This window comes from Sphaeramia orbicularis, chromosome 10, assembly GCF_902148855.1.
Source record: "Sphaeramia orbicularis chromosome 10, fSphaOr1.1, whole genome shotgun sequence".
NCBI lineage: Eukaryota > Metazoa > Chordata > Actinopteri > Kurtiformes > Apogonidae > Sphaeramia > Sphaeramia orbicularis.
In genome coordinates this window covers 46,103,116-46,122,559 of record NC_043966.1, presented here as the reverse complement: position 1 = coordinate 46,122,559, position 19,444 = coordinate 46,103,116, and the positions used below count along the sequence as shown (strand labels likewise).

The 19,444-nt window shown below is 36.9% G+C and overlaps 1 protein-coding gene across 1 annotated transcript; it reads right to left on the bottom strand.

Moving 5' to 3' along the window:
• Window positions 1-2,132: 2,132 nt before the first annotated feature.
• Window positions 2,133-10,943, bottom strand: LOC115426853 (fibrinogen-like 1). Its single transcript, XM_030145083.1, has 7 exons — window positions 10,752-10,943; window positions 7,379-7,547; window positions 7,136-7,295; window positions 6,933-7,030; window positions 4,369-4,457; window positions 3,141-3,328; window positions 2,133-3,022 (listed from the first exon to the last, which is right to left on the bottom strand). Exons 1-7 carry the CDS (start codon window positions 10,941-10,943, stop codon window positions 2,824-2,826), a joined length of 1,095 nt encoding a protein of 364 aa, XP_030000943.1. The 3' UTR covers window positions 2,133-2,823.
• Between the last annotated feature and the right edge of the window lie 8,501 nt (window positions 10,944-19,444).

Below are 19,444 nucleotides of genomic sequence, written 5' to 3'. Positions count from 1 at the left end.
TATGTTTTCGGTGGTGGAAAGTAACTACACTTAAGAAAAACATAAAGACAACACTTTTGTTTTCGCTCCTATTTTTCATGAGCTGAACTCAAAGATCTAAAACTTTTTCTATACACAAAGGCATATTTCTCTCAAATATGTCTAAATATTGTCTAAATCTGTGTTAGTGAGCATTTCTCCTTTGTCGAGATAATCAATTCACCTCACGGGGGGGCATGATTATTGCACAGGTGTACCTTAGGCTGGCCACAATAAAAGGCCACTCTAAAATGTGCAGTTTTATCACACATCACAATGCCAAGGATGTTGCAAGTTTTGAGGGAGTGTCCAATTGGTATCCTGACTGCAGGAATATCCACCAAAGCTGTTTCCTGTGTGTACTGTACTGGGGGGTGTCAGAAAACCAGTGTCTGGTGTGACCACCATTTGCCTCAAGTAGTGCAACACATCTCCTTGGCATAGAGTTGATCAGGTTGTTGACTGTGGCCTGTGGAATGTTGCTCCACTCCTCTTCAAGGACTGTGTGAAGTTGCAGGATATTGGCAGGAACTGGAACACGCTGTGGCACATCAGTGGGCCTCAGGATTTGGTCACAGTATCTCTGTGCGTTCAAAATGCCATTAATAAAATGCACCTGTGTTAGTTGTCCATAACATATACCTGCCCATACCATAACCCCACCACCACCATGGGCCACTCCATTCACAATGTTGAGATCAGCAAACCGCTTGCCCACATGACACCATCTGCCCTGTACAGTGAAAACCAGGATTCACCCATGGAGAGAACACCTCTCAGAAGTGCCAGACACCATCAAATGTGAGCATTTGCCCACTCAAGTTGGTTACAACGACAAACTGCAGTCAGTTCAAGACCCCAATGAGGACGATGAGCTTCGGATGGTTTCTGACAGTTTGTGCAGAAATTCTTTGGTTATGCACACCAATTGTTGCAGCAGCTGTCTGGGCTGGTCTCAGACGATCTTGGAGGTGAAGATGCTGGATGTGGAGGTCCTCTGGTGTGGTTACATGTGGTCTGTGGTTGTGAGGCCGGTTGTATGTACTGACAAATTCTCTGAAACGCTTTTGGAGACAGCTTACGACAGAGAAATTAACATTCACAGGCAACAGCTCTGGTGGATATTCCTGCAGTCAGCATGCCAACTGGACACTCCCTCAAAACTTGCAACATCCTAGGCATTGTGCTGTGTGATAAAACTGCACATTTTAGAGTGGCCTTTTATTGTGGCCAGCCTAAGGTACACCTGTGCAATAATCTTGCTGTCTAATTAGCATCTTGATATGCCATACCTGTGAGGTTGGATGGATTATCTATTATTAAAGAAGTGCCCAATAACACAGATTTAGACAGATTTGTGAACAATATTTGAGAGAAATAGGCCTTTTGTGAACATAGAAATAGTCTTAAATCTTTGAGTTAAGCTCATGAAAAATGGGAGCAAAAACAAAACTGTTGCGTTTATATTTTTGTTCAATGGAAGAAGGCTAATTTCTAACCCATTTTTAATTTTATGTACAAATTTCAATATTTTATTACTGTTTCCTTCACTCTTTTTGCTACTTTATATTTATACTTAGACAGATATTAGATTTTTTTACTCCACTCCACTTATTAAAAAATAACAAATTACTTTGCAGCATAGTAATATAAAATAATACATCAACAAATAAATGATAATGTTTTATTACAGGTTGAGCTCCCCATCAATACATAGCCTACAGCAAATAAAATGAGCACCATCATTACCATGTTAAACACTGAACATGAATACGAGTATGAATATATTAATACATAAAATGGTCTATGATTTTGCCTGTAAGTTTTTCCCTTGCTGATACTTGTCCATCTGTGCATTTCCTTGAGTAACATTTTGAATGATGGGTCTCAATTGTCATGGAGTATTATTATACAATAATGTTCCTACTTTTACTCAAGTAAAAGATCAGTGTACTTCCTCCACCACTGCTGGTCTGCTTCGTATTGTGTAAACCCCTTTAAAAGGAAAATGGTGAACTTTGAAAAAAGAGATGTTGTCAGTTTTGCTTAAATAGGCGATAATGTTCAGTCATCAAAATAAAATCACTTAACAGACAAAAGGAAGTGTTTCCTTGTTTTTTTATTTGCTGAGCCAAGAGTCAAAGAGACAAAGCTGGATGTATCTTCATTGTGAGCTATAAGGTGTTTAATACTGCACACTGTAAAATGAAGGTACTGAACATATTTGTAATCATTTTCCCTCTTAAAGCCTATATGGTTAAAAACTACCACTGAATTGAACTAATTTCTTTTCACCACTTTCATTTCCTACATATGTGCACTTTCACATCAGATTTCTTCTTTCCCTCTGCACCAAAACTGACAGCTGTGCACCATTTCCTCTTGCAACAGACTGACAAATAGCTGGTCTGCAGAGGAAGCTGCCTCTTGCTGTTGGCATATCACACATATTGACATGTTACAATGGAAGTTACTTAAATGTAGTTCTAATGATCACGTATTGCAAAATTATGTTAATCAGTAGAACATTAAATGATAAGTATGCAACAGGTGTTTAGTGCATTTTGGTTATAAAGCATGGCTACAATGACAAAATTTAGTCTGAATACATTAGTAGCATGTTTTTTAAGAGATGAGGATGGATTCAGTCACTGCTTTCAGAGTGAAGTTCAAATGTATAGTGACAATAAGAGGAGAATAATGTTTGAATGTATTAGTAAGCATAAAACAGGTTTATTCTCTGTATTATTGTGTAACTCTTTTAAAAGCCATGAGATGTAGCATGTGTTGATGTCTGATCCAAGTTCAGGAGATTGATCTTTGATAAACAGTGTTGGGATCATCAACTGGATCCATTTTGAAGTCAGTGGGTCTTATCTTCATAATGGTGGTCTTCAGGGAGTACCACCATCCCCTCCAAGGGTACCACACTATGCCATCATCTGTCCTTGCACTGTAATGTCCATTTGGGTAGTAGTGGCCATTGAGATGGGCTGAGTGACACCTAGATAAAGATAATTTGTGTATTAATTTCACTGTAATGGATTTGTTGAATAATTGTTTCACTGTGTCTCTTAGTAGACTCTCCTTTTACCACACATCACACTACCCAGAACCCTTACTTGTTGAACCACCATCCTCCTTTGTCTTCTTGGGCACAGTTTCCCTTGTAGTTGTCGTTATCCCGATCATAGGTGCTAAATTTGGCGCCCTGGTGACTGGCCCACTCTGAATCACCAAGCACATGACTTCCGGACAGAGCGTCTCCAGCTGTGCCCACATAGGCCCTGAAGGTGAGTTGGTAGTGATCCTGTAAAGAGAATAATGAGGGGTAGGTGGTGAACATGGATAAGTCCAAAAGGAAAAGAAAGGAGGACATTTATTTAAAACAAGCACAACATTTTTAATTTGACGTAACACTTTATGTTGAGGTGCTTGTAATAAGATTTAATTCACAGAAAATAAGGACTTTAATAAAGACTTGTTAACAGGAATCAGTTGTAATAATACTATGTGTTAATAGTACCATTATAAACATTTGTTAGATTATGATGAAGATTATGAAACTATAATAAACAGTTATAAACAAAACATCTTAATCAGTGATGGACTGTGTAATCAAATCCTTATGAATGTCTTAGAATTGTTTAAAAACATATTTATTGACTTGGTTTCTTAACAATAATAGTACTTTATTACCCATTTATTAGTAGTTAACTATGCACTTACTAACAGTTAACTATGTATTTAGGTGGCATCAACATCTAAAATGAGTAATACCTTATAAAGGTTAAGTAATCATGTATTAATAAAAAGTAACTACACTTTTTCCAGCTTCTGGGCTTTTTTAAGTAAACACATTACTTACAAGTGTTTATAGAGCTGTCACAATCTGTCTAAGCATGTTTATGGTGTTATTATTACCACTTACATATATGTATATACTGCACATAATTGTCGAAGTATATTATTTAATGGCCATTTACCCATGATTTTAATATTAAAACCTAATGACTGACTAATAACTAATGTCAGTTACTTCAGTTATGATAAAAATCTGTATAGCACTTTTTATACAGAAGAAGTGAGTCAGATTTTCTGCAATCTGCAATTTCTGATTTTTTGCTCCTCTATGCCAGGAAATATTGTATAATATTAGCAACCATTAGCTTAGAAATGCAGACACTTTGGAAATGACTTGCAAGACTAGCACAGCTCACACTCCAACTTAAACTCCATGTAAATACACAAGCATGAGCCAGTCTTAGAGAATGTTTAATATAAAATAAAGCCTAAAATGAGACAACTTTTTGCTAGTATTATCAAATATTCAGCCATTTGTCAGTGTACCTTTTCATCTGCCACTCTGAAGTTCTTGTATTCAGCATAACGCTGGCTACCATCAAAGTCCTCCAAGTTAATCCTTAGAGAATAATTTCCTGAAACAGATTAAAAAAAAAAATCCTCTGAATATAATGTTATTCAACCAATCCTTTAATCATCCAAACAGACATGCATAAAAAAATAAACAAATAAAAATCAGAACACTAGCTTATTAGTTTAGATGGCAAACGCAATGTAGTATCCAGCTCAAACATCCACAAAATAACATTAGCATTTCTTTGGAGTTTCTCTTTTTGAATCCATTTGATTAATGTTATTTCAGTGTTCATCTCTAATTTTAGCTCCATTTTGGTCACCATCAAAAACTGTGAAACATATTTAGCTTGATACTATAGGAGTGTGCTGTGCACTCATTTGTACGGGAATGTTTCGGTTTGGGGCCTTCAATACAATACGGAGGTGTACCGAACAAATACATGCAGCCTATGTGAAGAACGCAAACACTTAAGTTACCCTTAAGTTTGCACACAAACCTTAAAGCGGAACACACACAGTATGAGCAGGATGGCCGCAAGTGGAACCTATGTACAATATTTGATATCCTAGATGGATATCTAAGTGATATACGCACCATACACATTCTGAACATGAACCAGCACAGAGCAGCGTCACAGGTACAAAGACAGAGCTGGAAGACCCTCCGTCTTCTGTAAAGTCTCCGATTTGGGAGCATTTCAAATTCCCTGTCCCTTATGTCAATGGAGAGAGACAAGTCGACAAAACAAGAGCAGTGTGCCAGTGTTTTGTTTCTTGGAGATTGATGACATATATATGTATTTTTGATTTTTCTTTTCTTTTTTCTGCCTAGTTTGCTCAGTTCTGGCTCTAGTTATTGTTACCATTATAATTATCACCATGGTTGTTATTGTATTGTTGATACGTTCTTGTGAAGGGTCTTCGCCACCTTCTTCTTCCCTTTTATCCCCCCTTCAATCTCTCCCCTTCTCTCTTCCCCCTTCCTTGTCCTTTCCCCTGTTCCTTCATGTCAGGTCCAGCATCAAAAGGTAGTTCAACAAAACTCAAAATTAAGACAGTAGAATATCAAGGAGAGCCTCATATACTTAATAAAGTTTCCCTTGGCAAAGCAAATTTGTTCAGCACAAAAAAGAGCCAGACCACCAATCTGCTGTTATGATGCTAGACAAGACAAAAAAAAAAGATAGATAGATAGATAGATAGATAGATAGATAGATAGATAGATAGATAGATAGATAGATAGATAGATAGATAGATAGATAGATAGATAGATAGATAGATAGATAGATAGATAGATAGATAGATAGATAGATAGATAGATAGATAGATAGAAAATATTATATTCTATTATATTTCTGGTAACATCAGCTTTGTGAAACTGGTCTCCTTCACTGTACCGAAAACATACCAGACTGAAATTTTTCTGTACCATTACACCCCTACTTGATACAAAATGTTCAAAACAGCTGATCTCCTGTTGTTTCTGTATAGTGTTTGATCTTGAGCAAGTAAACACATTTTAGGCTTATCAGATATTTCTGGATTAAATCATGATCAATGCAGCTTTAAATACCAACATTTGAAACATAAGTTTAGGAGAAACTTTGTTGCCATTTCTGCAAAACCATGGATACGTATAACCTCAAAGTAAGAGAGGATGGTGGAAATGCAACATCGAAGACTGCTACCAGAGAGTGGAATTTGCAGTTCACCTCCCATAAGTTTTTACGTTTAGGCAAATAATACACTTTTCTTAGGGTTAAAAGATGGAGATTTTGCTTCAATATCAATTACACTGTAACTTGTTTTCTGTCACATCTTTGCAAACTTTTTCTGCATTAAACTAGCCTCGGTGTGTCTCTCCGATTCTTACTAAGTTACTGTGAATTGAGGTGGTGGGTCTTACAAATATAAGACAATATATGTTGTCTGAGAACAATTTATACTTCAGCTCATGCCAAAATGAACTATAAATTTTATATTCGGTATATACAGGGGTTGGACAAAATAATGGAAACACCTTAAAACATCAACAAAATATAATTTAATATGGTGTAGGTCCGTCTTTTGCGGCAATTACAGCCTCAATTCTCCGAGGTATTGATTCATACAACTTGTGAATTGTTTCCAAAGGAATTTTAAGCCATTCTTCAGTTAGAATACCCTCCAACTCTGTTAGAGACGATGGCGGTGGAAATCGAAGTCTTACTTGAATCTTTAAAACTGACCATAAATGCTCAATAATGTTGAGGTCTGGGGACTGTGCCGGCCATACGAGATGCTCAACTTCATTAGAATGTTCCTCATGCCATTCTTTAACAATTCTAGCTGTATGGATTGGGGCATTATCATCTTGAGGTGAAGGTGTTTCCATTATTTTGTCCAACCCCTGTAGATAAAGTGATATGAAATGTATTTTGGGTTCATTTTTGGGCTCGGGCAGGTTGAAATTATACATGTTCAGGGTTTGCATAGATTTATAGAGGCAACATTTATATTTTGTAGAATGTTTTGCTTTTAGAATTGAGATGGACCTTGTGCAGTTACATAATGCAGGTTGTCATTGCCGAGCCAAAACTCTCCCAGTTCTCCATCCATGTCTCCAAAACCATCCTTATACTCTGACCATGACCTGAAATAGACACATAGATGAAATGCACAGACATCTATGAAAATAGGATGAGTTTTTCATGAATTCCTTATTTTCCTGTTTAATTATCATGCTTCTGAGACACACCTGTTAAATTTCTCTGTTCCGTTGATCCGTCTCTGTACGACGGTCCATCCGCCTCCTTCACTCATGTCACAGTAAACTCTGATGGGTGATGGGCTGCCCTGTGGTGTGATTCTGAAGATGCCACTGGATTTGAAACCAGAGCTAAAAACCTGGGCACAGTCTAATACAAACAAACAAAACAAACACACACCCTGTGTATCTGGAACTGTTTGTATGATGTGATACCATGCAGACCTCACTGACCTGCATACTGGGTGTCCTGGCTCTGCTCGACTCTGGCTTTGTCCATCTTACCAGGTTGGTTCAGCTGTTGTAATCTGAGAAGGAGGACTTCTTGTTTCTGAAGCTGGCTCTTCAAAAGTTTCTCCTGTTCTCGCAGACGAGACGCCTCCTCGTGGCAACTATCTGACGCCTACACACAAACACAATGTGAACATTTCATTCATATTCATTCCCAAATATCGAAATGAAATAACTATGAAGCATAAAAACGAAGTCAGTGCTTTTACACATTAATAATGATAAATTAAATCTATAATCTATCAGAAAAAACATTATTCATGTTTACTAAAAATAAATATTTTCAGATTAAGTCACTCAAGAAACAACCCAGTAATATGTCCTCACTGTAGAGATTTTTGACACCCTACAGATGGAACTTGCACTAACACAAATAAGCTATTGTCCAGAGGCAGTAACTATCTCTCTTTTTAAATCAGAGGGAGTATTAAAGTGTGAACAGTAACTTTATCACATTTGGTGGAATAAGATCTGCACATTTTTATAAACCTCAATATATTGGATTTAAAGGACTGACCTACATTCATTACTGCAATAAAAATATCTGCATCATCTATAGTGTCATACATACATACATAAATTGGGAATAATATTATTTTGCACATGACAAGCACTGATTTACAACCCTGGAACCAATTGAAGCTGGATGATGTGGAAAATACACATAAAATCAAACAGCAGTAATTTGTAAATGTACTTTCGATTTCATTTCATTCATTGTAGACATAATCCAGACAAGATAAGGCAGTGTCGGGACCCTATGTGGGGTGACCTGGAATTCAAATGGGGTTGCCTGAAATTTCTAGTAATTGATAAAAAATAAAACTTACTAATAAAAAACATATGTTGAGTTGACAGAGACAATCACAATCCATAAAAGACATGACAAACTCTGAAACTAAAACTGAAGCACTGTGGTACTGTTTATCTTTCAAATGTTCATTGTGGTCAGTTTAAGATGCTGTGGCTCTTTCATAATTCATAGTTTGAGTTGTTGTTTGTTCAGTATTAATTTGCAGCATTGCAAATCCAAGCTGGACTGACTATACATGTCCTGACCAAGGAAAATAAAATTCTCACTTTGTGCAGTAATCCACACCTGGCTTTACTGCCTCCGTCCATACTAATATACATTATATAGACTAAATATAATCTAAAATGAATGTTATTTGCAACATAGTACAGCAAACTACTATATGATAAAAAACAAATTAATTTTAGCAAAAAAAAAAAGTCTTCGTTTTGAATGTCTGGGGTTGCCAGAAATTTGGGATGTTAAAATGGGGTCACGAGCCAAAAAAGGTTGGGAACCACTGAGATAAGGTATTTAGTGTTTTGTCCTGTCAACATAATTTGATTTGTAGTTATATGTTAATTTATGGGGTGACACAGTGGTGCAGTGGATAGCATTGTCACCTCACAGCAAGAGGGTCCTGGGTTCGATTCGAACCAGGGACCTTTCTGTGTGGAGTTTACATGTTCTCCCTGTATCTGCGTCGGTTCTCTCCAGGTACTCTAGCTTCCTTCCACCATCCAAAATCATGCACTAATAGGTTAATTGGTCAACCTAAAATTGCCCATAGCTGTGAAAGTGAAAGTGATTGGTTGTTTGTCTCTACATGTCAGAAACCTGCAATTAACTGGTGACTCGCCCAGATGTACCCCACCTTCACCCACAGGTAGCTGGGATAGGCTCCAACACCCCTTGCAACCCAAGTGAGGATAAAGCAGTTCAAAAGATGACTGACTGACATTAATTTCTGCTGTTTGGGCTGTCAATGCATTCAAAGCTTTTGCACACTTTTTAATTCTACTACTTAATTTCCAATTAATGAAGTAATTAATTTCCAGTTAAGTAGTAGATTAGAAGAGCAGATGATTCTTACAACCCAGCAATGAGTTAGCATTCAGCATTTCCTGTTCTCCTGTTTTCCTATTAGCTACCAGAAACACAAGGGATTTTCTAATTTTGTTCTACAACATAAAATACAAACATGAATACCCCATTAAAGGATTATAATTTTAAAGAGTTTACATGTGGTTCAGAAAATGATGATGATGAATAGAAGATTTTACTTATCTTCAAAACAAACAAACAAAAAAAAAAACCAACAAAAAAGGCAGTTACTACTAATTGAAACTACAGAGGTTTTCAAGGACATTACATGACATCAAACATGACAAATGTTCATCTCACTCATCCATCTTTACAGGTTCACTGTGTTTTCACTCACACAATGTATCCTCTTCTGGACGTGGAAATGTTTTTGTACATGTGTGAAATTACAGGTTTGAAGCTTAGAAGTCAAAGTCATGACTATGAAATAAGCATTGAAGAGTGGTCTGGTCCCTCAGGAGCAAAGACGGGCCAAAGATCAGATCCATAAGAAAAAATTGAACCCTGAAAACCATTTTCAAACTATATTAAGAATATTTTAAATCTATTAACCCTCTTCTACCATGATGACACTGTTCTGGCTCATGCACCTCAGTTAAAAACTGGTGGCAGCATTCCAATCCAAAATAAACTAATTGAAAACCCAGAAAGTTTGTGCCTAGGTAGATCCGAGAGACCGTGGGTTTACCCTCAAGCTTAAATGTGAACAGTTGTTATGCAAGTTGGAACATGGATGGAAACACTGAAATCAAAACAGAAGTCTGAGAAATCAGTGGAAGAAAGAATGAGCAGTAACTGTTAAACCAACTGTTTGTTCTCAAAGTACTGGAGAAAAAGTCTCAGGAATATCTGTTGATGATGGATATTTGATTACAATGGTTCCACTCAAAACTGCGTACTTGACTTTGTTTACTAGATGGCATCAAGTTACACAGATCCTGTTCACGAACCAGATTTAATAGCTCAAACCATTATGCATAAAGTAAGCCTTGTATTAACAGTGTGTTTAAAAGCACAGTTCACTTCTCTAGGTGCTAAGACATCTGTAATGGATCACTTACTGTTTCAAATCACATCATTGTTCAAAGTTTTGATGTAAATTGCAAATGTCCCAAGTTTTTATGAAATGTACTTAGAGCTTGATTGCAGGAATGGATGTACATTTACAGATAAAATAACACTGACAAGAAAAAATATGAAATGTTTTCTGTTATCTGCAATAACAAAGTCAAAGTACATTTAGAAATCATTGCTTTCTTTTTTCCAAATTGTCCCAGCTTGTCAATGTAGTCAAAAGAAGACACAGTATGTGGTTTTAAGTGTCACATTTTCCACTGAAAAACAAACCACTGAGAGTGGGAGAATGCTTGGTGAATTCTTTGCAGAAATTGCGATAAAGAGATCTAATTATGTACTTACACAGAGAGACTGAGAGCATGCCATGATGACCATCAGTCCTGTCAGCAGCAGCACTTGTCTTCCCATTCTCTCCTTGTTTAGGTAGCACAAAACAAGAGTAAAGCCAGCAAGAACTTCCAAAGCCTTATACTTCTCTGAGACTAGTTGAACCTGTATGATTTCACCCTCAACAGCAGGCAAAAATTTGTACATTTTTGCCCACACCTACAGCCAAAGCCAAGTGTGGCCAAGGAAAAACACAAATGGAGCAAATTCCTGATTCTCTATAGTCATAAAATATAAAATATATGCAGGGAGTGCCTCAAACAGATGGCAAAACAAGCTGCACTTTTAGGAAGGCTTCACTGTTTTAACTACAATCCAAATTGATTTGTTGCATATTATATACTGTATGTTATTACAAATGTTATTATATATTACAACAAGATAAAACAACAGGACACACTGCATCCAAATTACACTGCATGCACATGGCATTTAACCCAGTGTTTTTCCACCTTGGGGTCGGGACCCCATGTGGGGTCACCTGGAATTCAAATGGGTTGCCTGAAATTTCTAGAAATTGATAAAAATAAAAACTTACTAATAAAAAATATATGTTGAGTTGACAGAGACAATCCCAATCCATAAAAGACATGACAAATTGTGAAGCTGAAACTGAAGTACTGTGGTTCTGTTTATCTTTCAAATGTTCATTGTGGTCGGTTTCAGATGCTGCAGCTCTTTCATAATTCATAGTTTGAGTTGTTTGTTCCGTATTAATTGTCAGTCTTGTAAATACAAGCTGGACTGACTGTATACATCCTGACCAAGGAAAATAAAATTCTCACTTTGTGCAGTAATCTACACCTGGCTTTTCTGCCTCCGTCCATAATAATATATATTATATAGACTAAATGTGTCTAAAATTAAAGTTTATTTGCAACATAGTATAGCAAACTATTACATGATCAAAAACAAATTAATTTTAGCAAAAAAAAAAAAAAAAAAAAAAGTCTATGTTTTGAATGTCTGGGGTTGCCAGAAATGTTGTTTGTTAAAATGGGGTTATGAGCCAAAAAAGGTTGGGAACCACTGATTTAACCAAAGAAGAGTCAGCTAAGGTGCAGCTCCTTCTTGTTTCTTGTCTATATTCCACTTGTTTCACTGTATTTCTCATCCTCATTTGCACCTATCAGTCTCATCTGTCCTCCACTTGTCAGCTCTTTTATTTTCATGTTGCTTCATACCCACTTACTGAGTCAGTATTCTCTGAGAGTCATTAGAATTCTTGAGTAGTCATTTTGATGGTAAGTACTGTGCTATTTCCAAGAAATGTTACAGGCAGTGAAATGCCACAGAAGGTCAATGCTGAGCGGAGCATGAAAACACAGAGCAGAAGAGGACATTTTATCTCAGAAGATCACAAAGAACCTTGAATGTGTTATTAATATGTCTGTCATGATTTCAAAAGGATTCATAAAGACATAACCACATGTTGTCTTAGGCTAGGAGACAGTAGTAATAACCCAAAATGTCACCTCTGTGTCTTCACAACAATATTTAGTCAATGAGGCCTGTCAAAATTAAATGACCCTTTTGTAACTGAATTTGTTTGTAGAGGTAATTTTTTTCCAGGAGTCATTAGAGTTCCATTTTGTTTTTTGGACCCTCTAATTGGTGCACTGGAATTGATTTTTTTTTTTTTTTTTCCCCCCCGACAGAAAGTTTGACTGCAGTTGCTGAGAGCGGCCAAGTAGGGCCAGGTAGGGCTGAGTAGAGCCAAGTCACTGAATCAATTCTGAATCGTTCACAAATCGATGGCTCGCTGAATCGTTCACGAATCACACGAGAGAATCAAATGAGGCTAGATACCCCTACCGTAAGAAGACAGAACCGAAAGAAAGCTCACTAATAAAATCAAATTAAACACACACAGCACAAAATTGTTTTAAGGAACATAAAGTGCATAGATAGATAGATAGATAGATAGATAGATAGATAGATAGATAGATAGATAGATAGATAGATAGATAGATAGATAGATAGATAGATAGATAGATAGATAGATAGATAGATAGATAGATAGATAGATAGATAGATAGATAGATTACCAAATATATGCTTGATCGACCAATCGATCAATCGATCAAGCATATGCTTGGTAATTTGTCACCACCAATTTGTGACCAACGCCCACTAGATTATTACTTTTATTTAACTGATTAATCAAGTGAATTGATTCAGAATTGATTCACAACAGATAAACAAACCAAAAGAACTGAGTTGGTAAAAAGAATCGAACTTCCCATCACTACACATTGGTGACGCCATGAAGGTTTAAATAAATATATAGTCTATAGTTGTACTTTGAACCAGTCATTTGTTGACATTAACTAACCCATTTCTACCTTCAACTAAAGCAGCTGTTTGCCCAGAAATGGAGTTAACTAATGAAAGTTCACACAAATCGTACACACTTAACCTTCCACTGATAATCCGAAAATTGGACAGAAAAAGGTTAAAAAAATAAATAAATAAATAAAATAAATAAATAAATATTTTTGCTAAAATCTACATATTGTCAAATGATGTAAGATGTCAGACCTGTCATCTTAATTAAAATAACACATTCATGCCATGTTTATGGATTTTTCATCAGCATTCAATACTAATGTCACCCCATCAGGTTGTCATAGGTAATGTTGGTAATAGTCATTAGATGAAAGGACTCACTTTGTACATTGTGAGTCAGAGTAAATGCTGCAGTGGCCTCCCATATTTCTACTAACACTGGTACCACCCAACAGTTTTATTTGTTCTTGATAGAAATTAAAGGTTTAATATATAAGATTTGTGAATGCCATTGGGAGGCCATTGTATTCCAAAATTACTAATATCTTCAAAAATATTGGACCTATCAACTTGTCGTTTTGCTAGTTTCTTCCTTTACCAAAAATACATAAGTATGCCAAACTTCGGATTTTGTGTGATGTCCAAGACACATAGACAGAATCCACTTCCCTTTTATAATATAGATGTGTACACGAAAATAGAGCCAGAGCCATGTACTCAGCTGGAACATGTAGAAACATTTATTTGATCATTAAAAATGTTACCATTATGACTGCACTTTTATTTAACAAAGTGATACCATTACACTTATTTCTAAATAACACCTAAAAGGCGCATTCAGCAGCATCTTCTTATGACTTGGCTACGCTTCCTCTGTCATGTGGTGGTGGTGATGGTGGTGATGATCAGTGAACCTGTGCACATGCAAGGCAAACATTCTCAGTCTGTTACACAGAGTTTTAATAATCACAGACATTAAAAGCAGTTTTCGACATTCAACAGGCTGCAAACAGACTCATTAAAATGTGATTAAAGAGCTGCAACAATAAAACCAGGTCTGACACAGAAATGAAACTCTTCTTTCTGTTTTGGTAAAGTGGTAAATCAAATGTGAGTCATAGTTTGGGCTCTAATATGTCTGAAAAGTTGCAAAGATGATAATTACTAGTGTTGGAAAAATATTTTGGCTAATATGCAGCCATTGCTTTTTGTTTTGTCGTGCTTGGTAGCACAGCACAGCACAGGAACATTTCTCAGTGTGTGTTCATATGTTATTTATTAAATGAGCTGCCTCCTACTGAACACCACAGTTATACACGCCCACACACTGATTACTCTCACTTGTCAGTAAAGTTCTATTCATCTTGTTCTAAAATGGGTACTCTTAGGCACTCTGTAGTGCATTGTTATACCTCCAAAATGTGTTTCTACACCTTTAGAATTAATAGCACATTATCACTCATTATCATCTCTCGGTTGTCTGTTAAATCTCACCTTCAAGTCTAAGTCAGACTTCTTCTTGTTGCTAAGAACATCTCTTTTTCTTGTACCAGCTCTGTCATCCTTCCCTGTATAAAGGACAGGAGGGGATCATAATCGGTGAGTCATACCACGACTGATACTATTTGTCTTAAATTAAAGAAACATGAAACACTACTGTCAATATCCGGTGATGGTGCCCATTGTGAGAGCTCAGGGTCATCTGGCTGAACATCATCAGACTTCTTATAGTAATACTGTTGATCAGGGGGCCCAAATCTCTGCGTGACAAAAACCACCACATTACATGCTTACACATTTCGTATCTGTCTGGAGGATATGGACGTACTCCCACATCACACTTCTTCAAGTTATTATGCCAGACACATGCACACAAGCCTTCTGTACCATGTCAGGCCACATAAAGCTGATGAACAGGATGATGGGAAGTCCAACGGTGAAAACGTAGACACCCCAGAGCCAAGGACGTTGATGGGCAGCCAATAGGAGGCTCTCTATGACACCTGGCTGGAATACAAATAAGGTGCACCATCTGCAGCACTTTATTCACAGCATAGTATAATGTGTTCATAAAGATTTAACACTGATGTGACTCCATTCTAATTACCATATAAGTAGTCAGGTAATAACCAGGTAATAGTTTGGCATTAACAATGGGTAATATCTGGGAGACACAAGACTGGACAGGCCAAAAAAAAGGGTAAAAATGTGAAAAATAATAATAATAGGGCAGTGCATTGCTGACACTTTAGAAAACTACAGAAAATAAAATTGTTAGACCATGATAATGTATTGTCAAAGCATTAACTGTTCCATGTTTGTTTCAATGTAATAACTACACTTTCACCCATAAAGTTGGAATAAAAGATTTTTATCTCTTCTTATGAAATGGCATGACAGTGCAATTTATTCTTCAGATAAAGTGTAACTGGGACTCAGTATGTAATAATTGTACCTTATTAAAGGTGATTACTGATGTGTAGAAATAGGAATAAAAAAGAGAAATGAGTCTGAAAACAAAATTATTCCAACTCTATGGGCCACAGTGTAGCTATATGGTTTAAGGAAAGGAGTGCAGGCAGTGTGCAGTGACAACAGGTCTCATTCACAGGATGGTGACACAGGTTATCTCGGATGTCTAGCTGAAGGACACTGATTGATTCTTAAGGCATGTGGCCTTCACCCAGTACCTCGTGGGATATGTCTGAGGTTAGCCTTTGAATGATAAGTGTAGTAGGCCTATGTGATGTTCAGTGAATGTTTAATCTAGCGTGTTTTAGTCGGGAAGTAATGCCTTTGCACATCAAAACACAAAGAAGTAAGAGCTCCACTGAGGTGTGAGAGTCTGCTTTTTACTAGTGATGTCCCAATCTGGATTTTTTTGCGTCTGATCCGATCCAGTTTTTTTGTATGATTAGTTTTGCCGATACCCATCCGATCCCATACTTTTTACTATGAAATTTTGATTCAAATTTGGAGTCATTATTTTTTGGTTACTATACTATTGTTTTACTTGAGATCACAACTGGGCTGAATATGGAACCTGAACTAAAACAAGTATGACACCTTTGACTCTTAATAACTTTAGTATAATTTTTTGCACTTTCCATGTTCATACTGTGGGACAAATTAGAACCTTTGGCAGGCCAATTTTGGCTGTGTGTTTGCCAACCCTGTTATAGCATATCTATGGACAGGTCCATTCAGGGATTATAGGGGGTGTGTGTTCAATTCAATTCAATTTTATTTGTATAGCCCAATATCACAACAAGGTTATCTCAAAGGGCTTTACAGAGTCAGTTGGGTGTAAACATCAACAGTCAAATAATCAGCAAGAAAATGAGTAACGTCCAGGGCATCCCCCGTCCTTAGACCCTCCTTCTCGGCAAGGAAAAACTCAAAGCCCATGGGAAAAGGGAGAAAACCTCGGGAGAACCACAGTGAAGGAGAGATCCACTCCCATGGACGGACAGGCTATAGATGCACCAGGACTGATGGACGTCCATTTGCAGATGTAGTTCCAGTCTGCAATGGATGTTCCATGCCATATGTACCTCACAATGAGTACACGCAGACCATACGACCATACAAAGTGAAAGTGAAACTTACAAACCATTTACTAATTCCAGGCTCCCACAGAGTCAGATGTACTGTGTGAGAAGTGTGAGCAGCGCAGACTTCGCGTGCACTGTCCGTGGACATTTGAGTTTTCACAGTTGAGCGCACCAATTTCACATTTAAAACAGGTCGATGTGAAGACTTCCATCGAACAGTCTATTGTGTAACACAGAGTATGCATACACAGTTGTAAAAATTGAGCTTTGTGTGGAAGTGTCCGGCAGAAGTCTGCTTTGGGTCTGCATTGAGTCCACATCGAGTATGCGCAGACATCTGTGGAGTTAATTAAGTCCGACTCTGTGGGAGCCTTCAGTCTCCCGCTGTTGTGCAGCTCATTTTCCTTTTCCCTACCTTTGGAAACTTTCATTTGAGGGGGCAGGACGTTTGTTTAAGGGGGCTTAAAACCAGGCCTGGCTCGTGACTAAATCTGATCTGATCTTCTAAAAAATGCCAGATCGGCAGCTGATACCAATCTTTAGATCAGATCGGGTCATCCCTACTTTTTACTTCAAGTATGAATTTCATGCTTTAATATTATAGACACGTATTATATTGTGATGTGAAAAGTTTTTTGTTTTAAGAATAGAAGTCATGTTATCCTGAAACATTCTATGTTTAATTATAATTATTATATTGTTATATTATGTTTAGGGCTGGGCAAGTTAGCGCGTTATTACCACGTTTACTCATTCATTAAATGACGCCGACAATTTTTTTATCGCTCGGGCCATACAAACAGAGCGAAAGAAACGTGTCTGTTACTTCCTTCTTATGTCCGAACTGACTACGGGAACACCGAAAGGACAAAACATATGTTAGTGCAACTTATTCTGACCACTAGAGGGCCCCCTTTGCTTGCATTGAACAACTGAACATATCATATTATTGGGCTTATTAGTATTAGTACATATTAGTGATCTTAAGACTCCTGTCAATCACTCACAAGCGGAAATAAACTGGTGGGGACATAAACATGGAGAAAAGTACCGGTCTTTTACATGGACACTTTCCTTTTAAATGTCTTCAGATGGTGGGGTTGAGAAGGACAAAGTTGTTTGGAAGAACTGCAATGTGGAATTATTTTTATCACCAGAGTACTTCCAGCCTGAAATATCACTTAAAGGCAATACACACGGTTGATGCCGGCTACCCTCCCCCCAATATAACTATGCGATTAATCGCGACTAATCGCAGAAATCCACGCGATTAATTGCGATTAAAAATTTTAATCGCTGCCCAGCACTAATTGTGTTGCAATATGAAATGCATCATGTAATAATTTGAATAATTTGGGTAATTTGACAATATCTTACCCTAACACCAAGCTTTTAATGCTAAGTGTATCATTTGGACTGTTACCTTGAAATAGAAATAGTAAGGGAGGATGAATTTCTAATTATAATATGACAGTTTCCAATTTTGAGTTTCAAAAATTGTGTGACTTCAAATGTATGATAAGTCATAGTGGATTGTAATCAGAGATCCTGTATTTACACAGACGTTACAGCCAATGCATTATCAATCAAATAAAAATGTTCTGTGTCACTCACTCAATGTGTCACTCACACTTTGTGGTAATATTACGAAAACATCACAGAAAATTTGCCTACCAAATTATTATCAGGTTATTACACTTTAACCCTTTCATGCATGAATTATGAGAACTTTAATCAAGATTTTTTTCCGGAGTGTTTTTATTCCTCTTTAGGTATGACAAAAAAAAAAAAAAACAATGCGATGGATTTTTTATGAATCTATTTAATCATGGAGTTACAAAAATGTTCACTCTGCTGGACACCATGCGTTTAATTTTAAAAGCAAAGAAACATGTATTTACTAATATACTACGTGAAAACTATGAAAAACAAACATTTTTAAGGCTGCTAATCGGATCTTTTCTCACATTTCAACATACCTGCATGGAGATAATATGCAAAAAAACAACTTTTTGTTTCGGGAAAAAAACAAAACAAAAACTGTTTATTACAGTCTAGTAACAATTAGCAATTTTTTACACTCAAACATGTTACTGCAGATCAGGTTTATCTAGAACAGCAAAGTTACAGCAATGGTATGAATTGCAGCATATGGGATGATGCACAAAACAACAAATCCCTAAATACATACGAAAACGCCTTTGATCAGCTGTCCACTGTCGTGACCACTATGCATGAAAGGGTTAATGTCAACAGATTATCATTTCTAATTCCACACATATAAAAGCGTTATTGCTATTAGGTTACCATATTTAAAGCAAAATACTACTATACTCCTTCTCAGTAATTTAGTCTTGTTGCTAACTGTAGATCTTAAATCTGTATGATCTGTTTGTCTGCTTATGTGAAGTCTGTGTTGTGACAGGTGCCAGTAAATTATCAACTCCATTTCTAAACTAATGGTAGCCAAAGATTGTACACAGGAGAGATATATTGACGGTCAAGCATTAGGATTTTTATGAACACAGATACAGTATTTGTCCTTAGCACAGCTATCAGTCTGCAGGCATATTATCCAGTCAGTTTAGCTAACATTAACAAACAACCATCTCCCAGCACAAAACAGACTTCAACAAAAACTTCATGTAAGCAATGTAAGCATATTGACCCTTTAATTAGTACATCTTCATGATCAAACTATTACCATGTTGTTACTGAGCTGTTACATGTCTAGTAAATATGATGGACAGTCACAATGGATCTTACCTGGGCTGCACTAGATGCTGGTGTCCCATTGGCTAGCAC

What these genes read in the sequence shown, in the direction of transcription:
- LOC115426853 (XM_030145083.1), bottom strand. Translation starts at nt 10,943, where the DNA reads ATGTACAAATTTTTGCCTGCTGTTGAGGGTGAAATCATACAGGTTCAA. An exon ending in CCAGGACACCCAGTATGCAG is followed by an intron (nt 7,296 to 7,378) that starts GTCAGTGAGGTC and finishes TGTTTGTATTAG; the next exon opens with ACTGTGCCCAGGTTTTTAGC. An exon ending in GGAGGATGGTGGTTCAACAA is followed by an intron (nt 3,023 to 3,140) that starts GTAAGGGTTCTG and finishes ATCTTTATCTAG; the next exon opens with GTGTCACTCAGCCCATCTCA.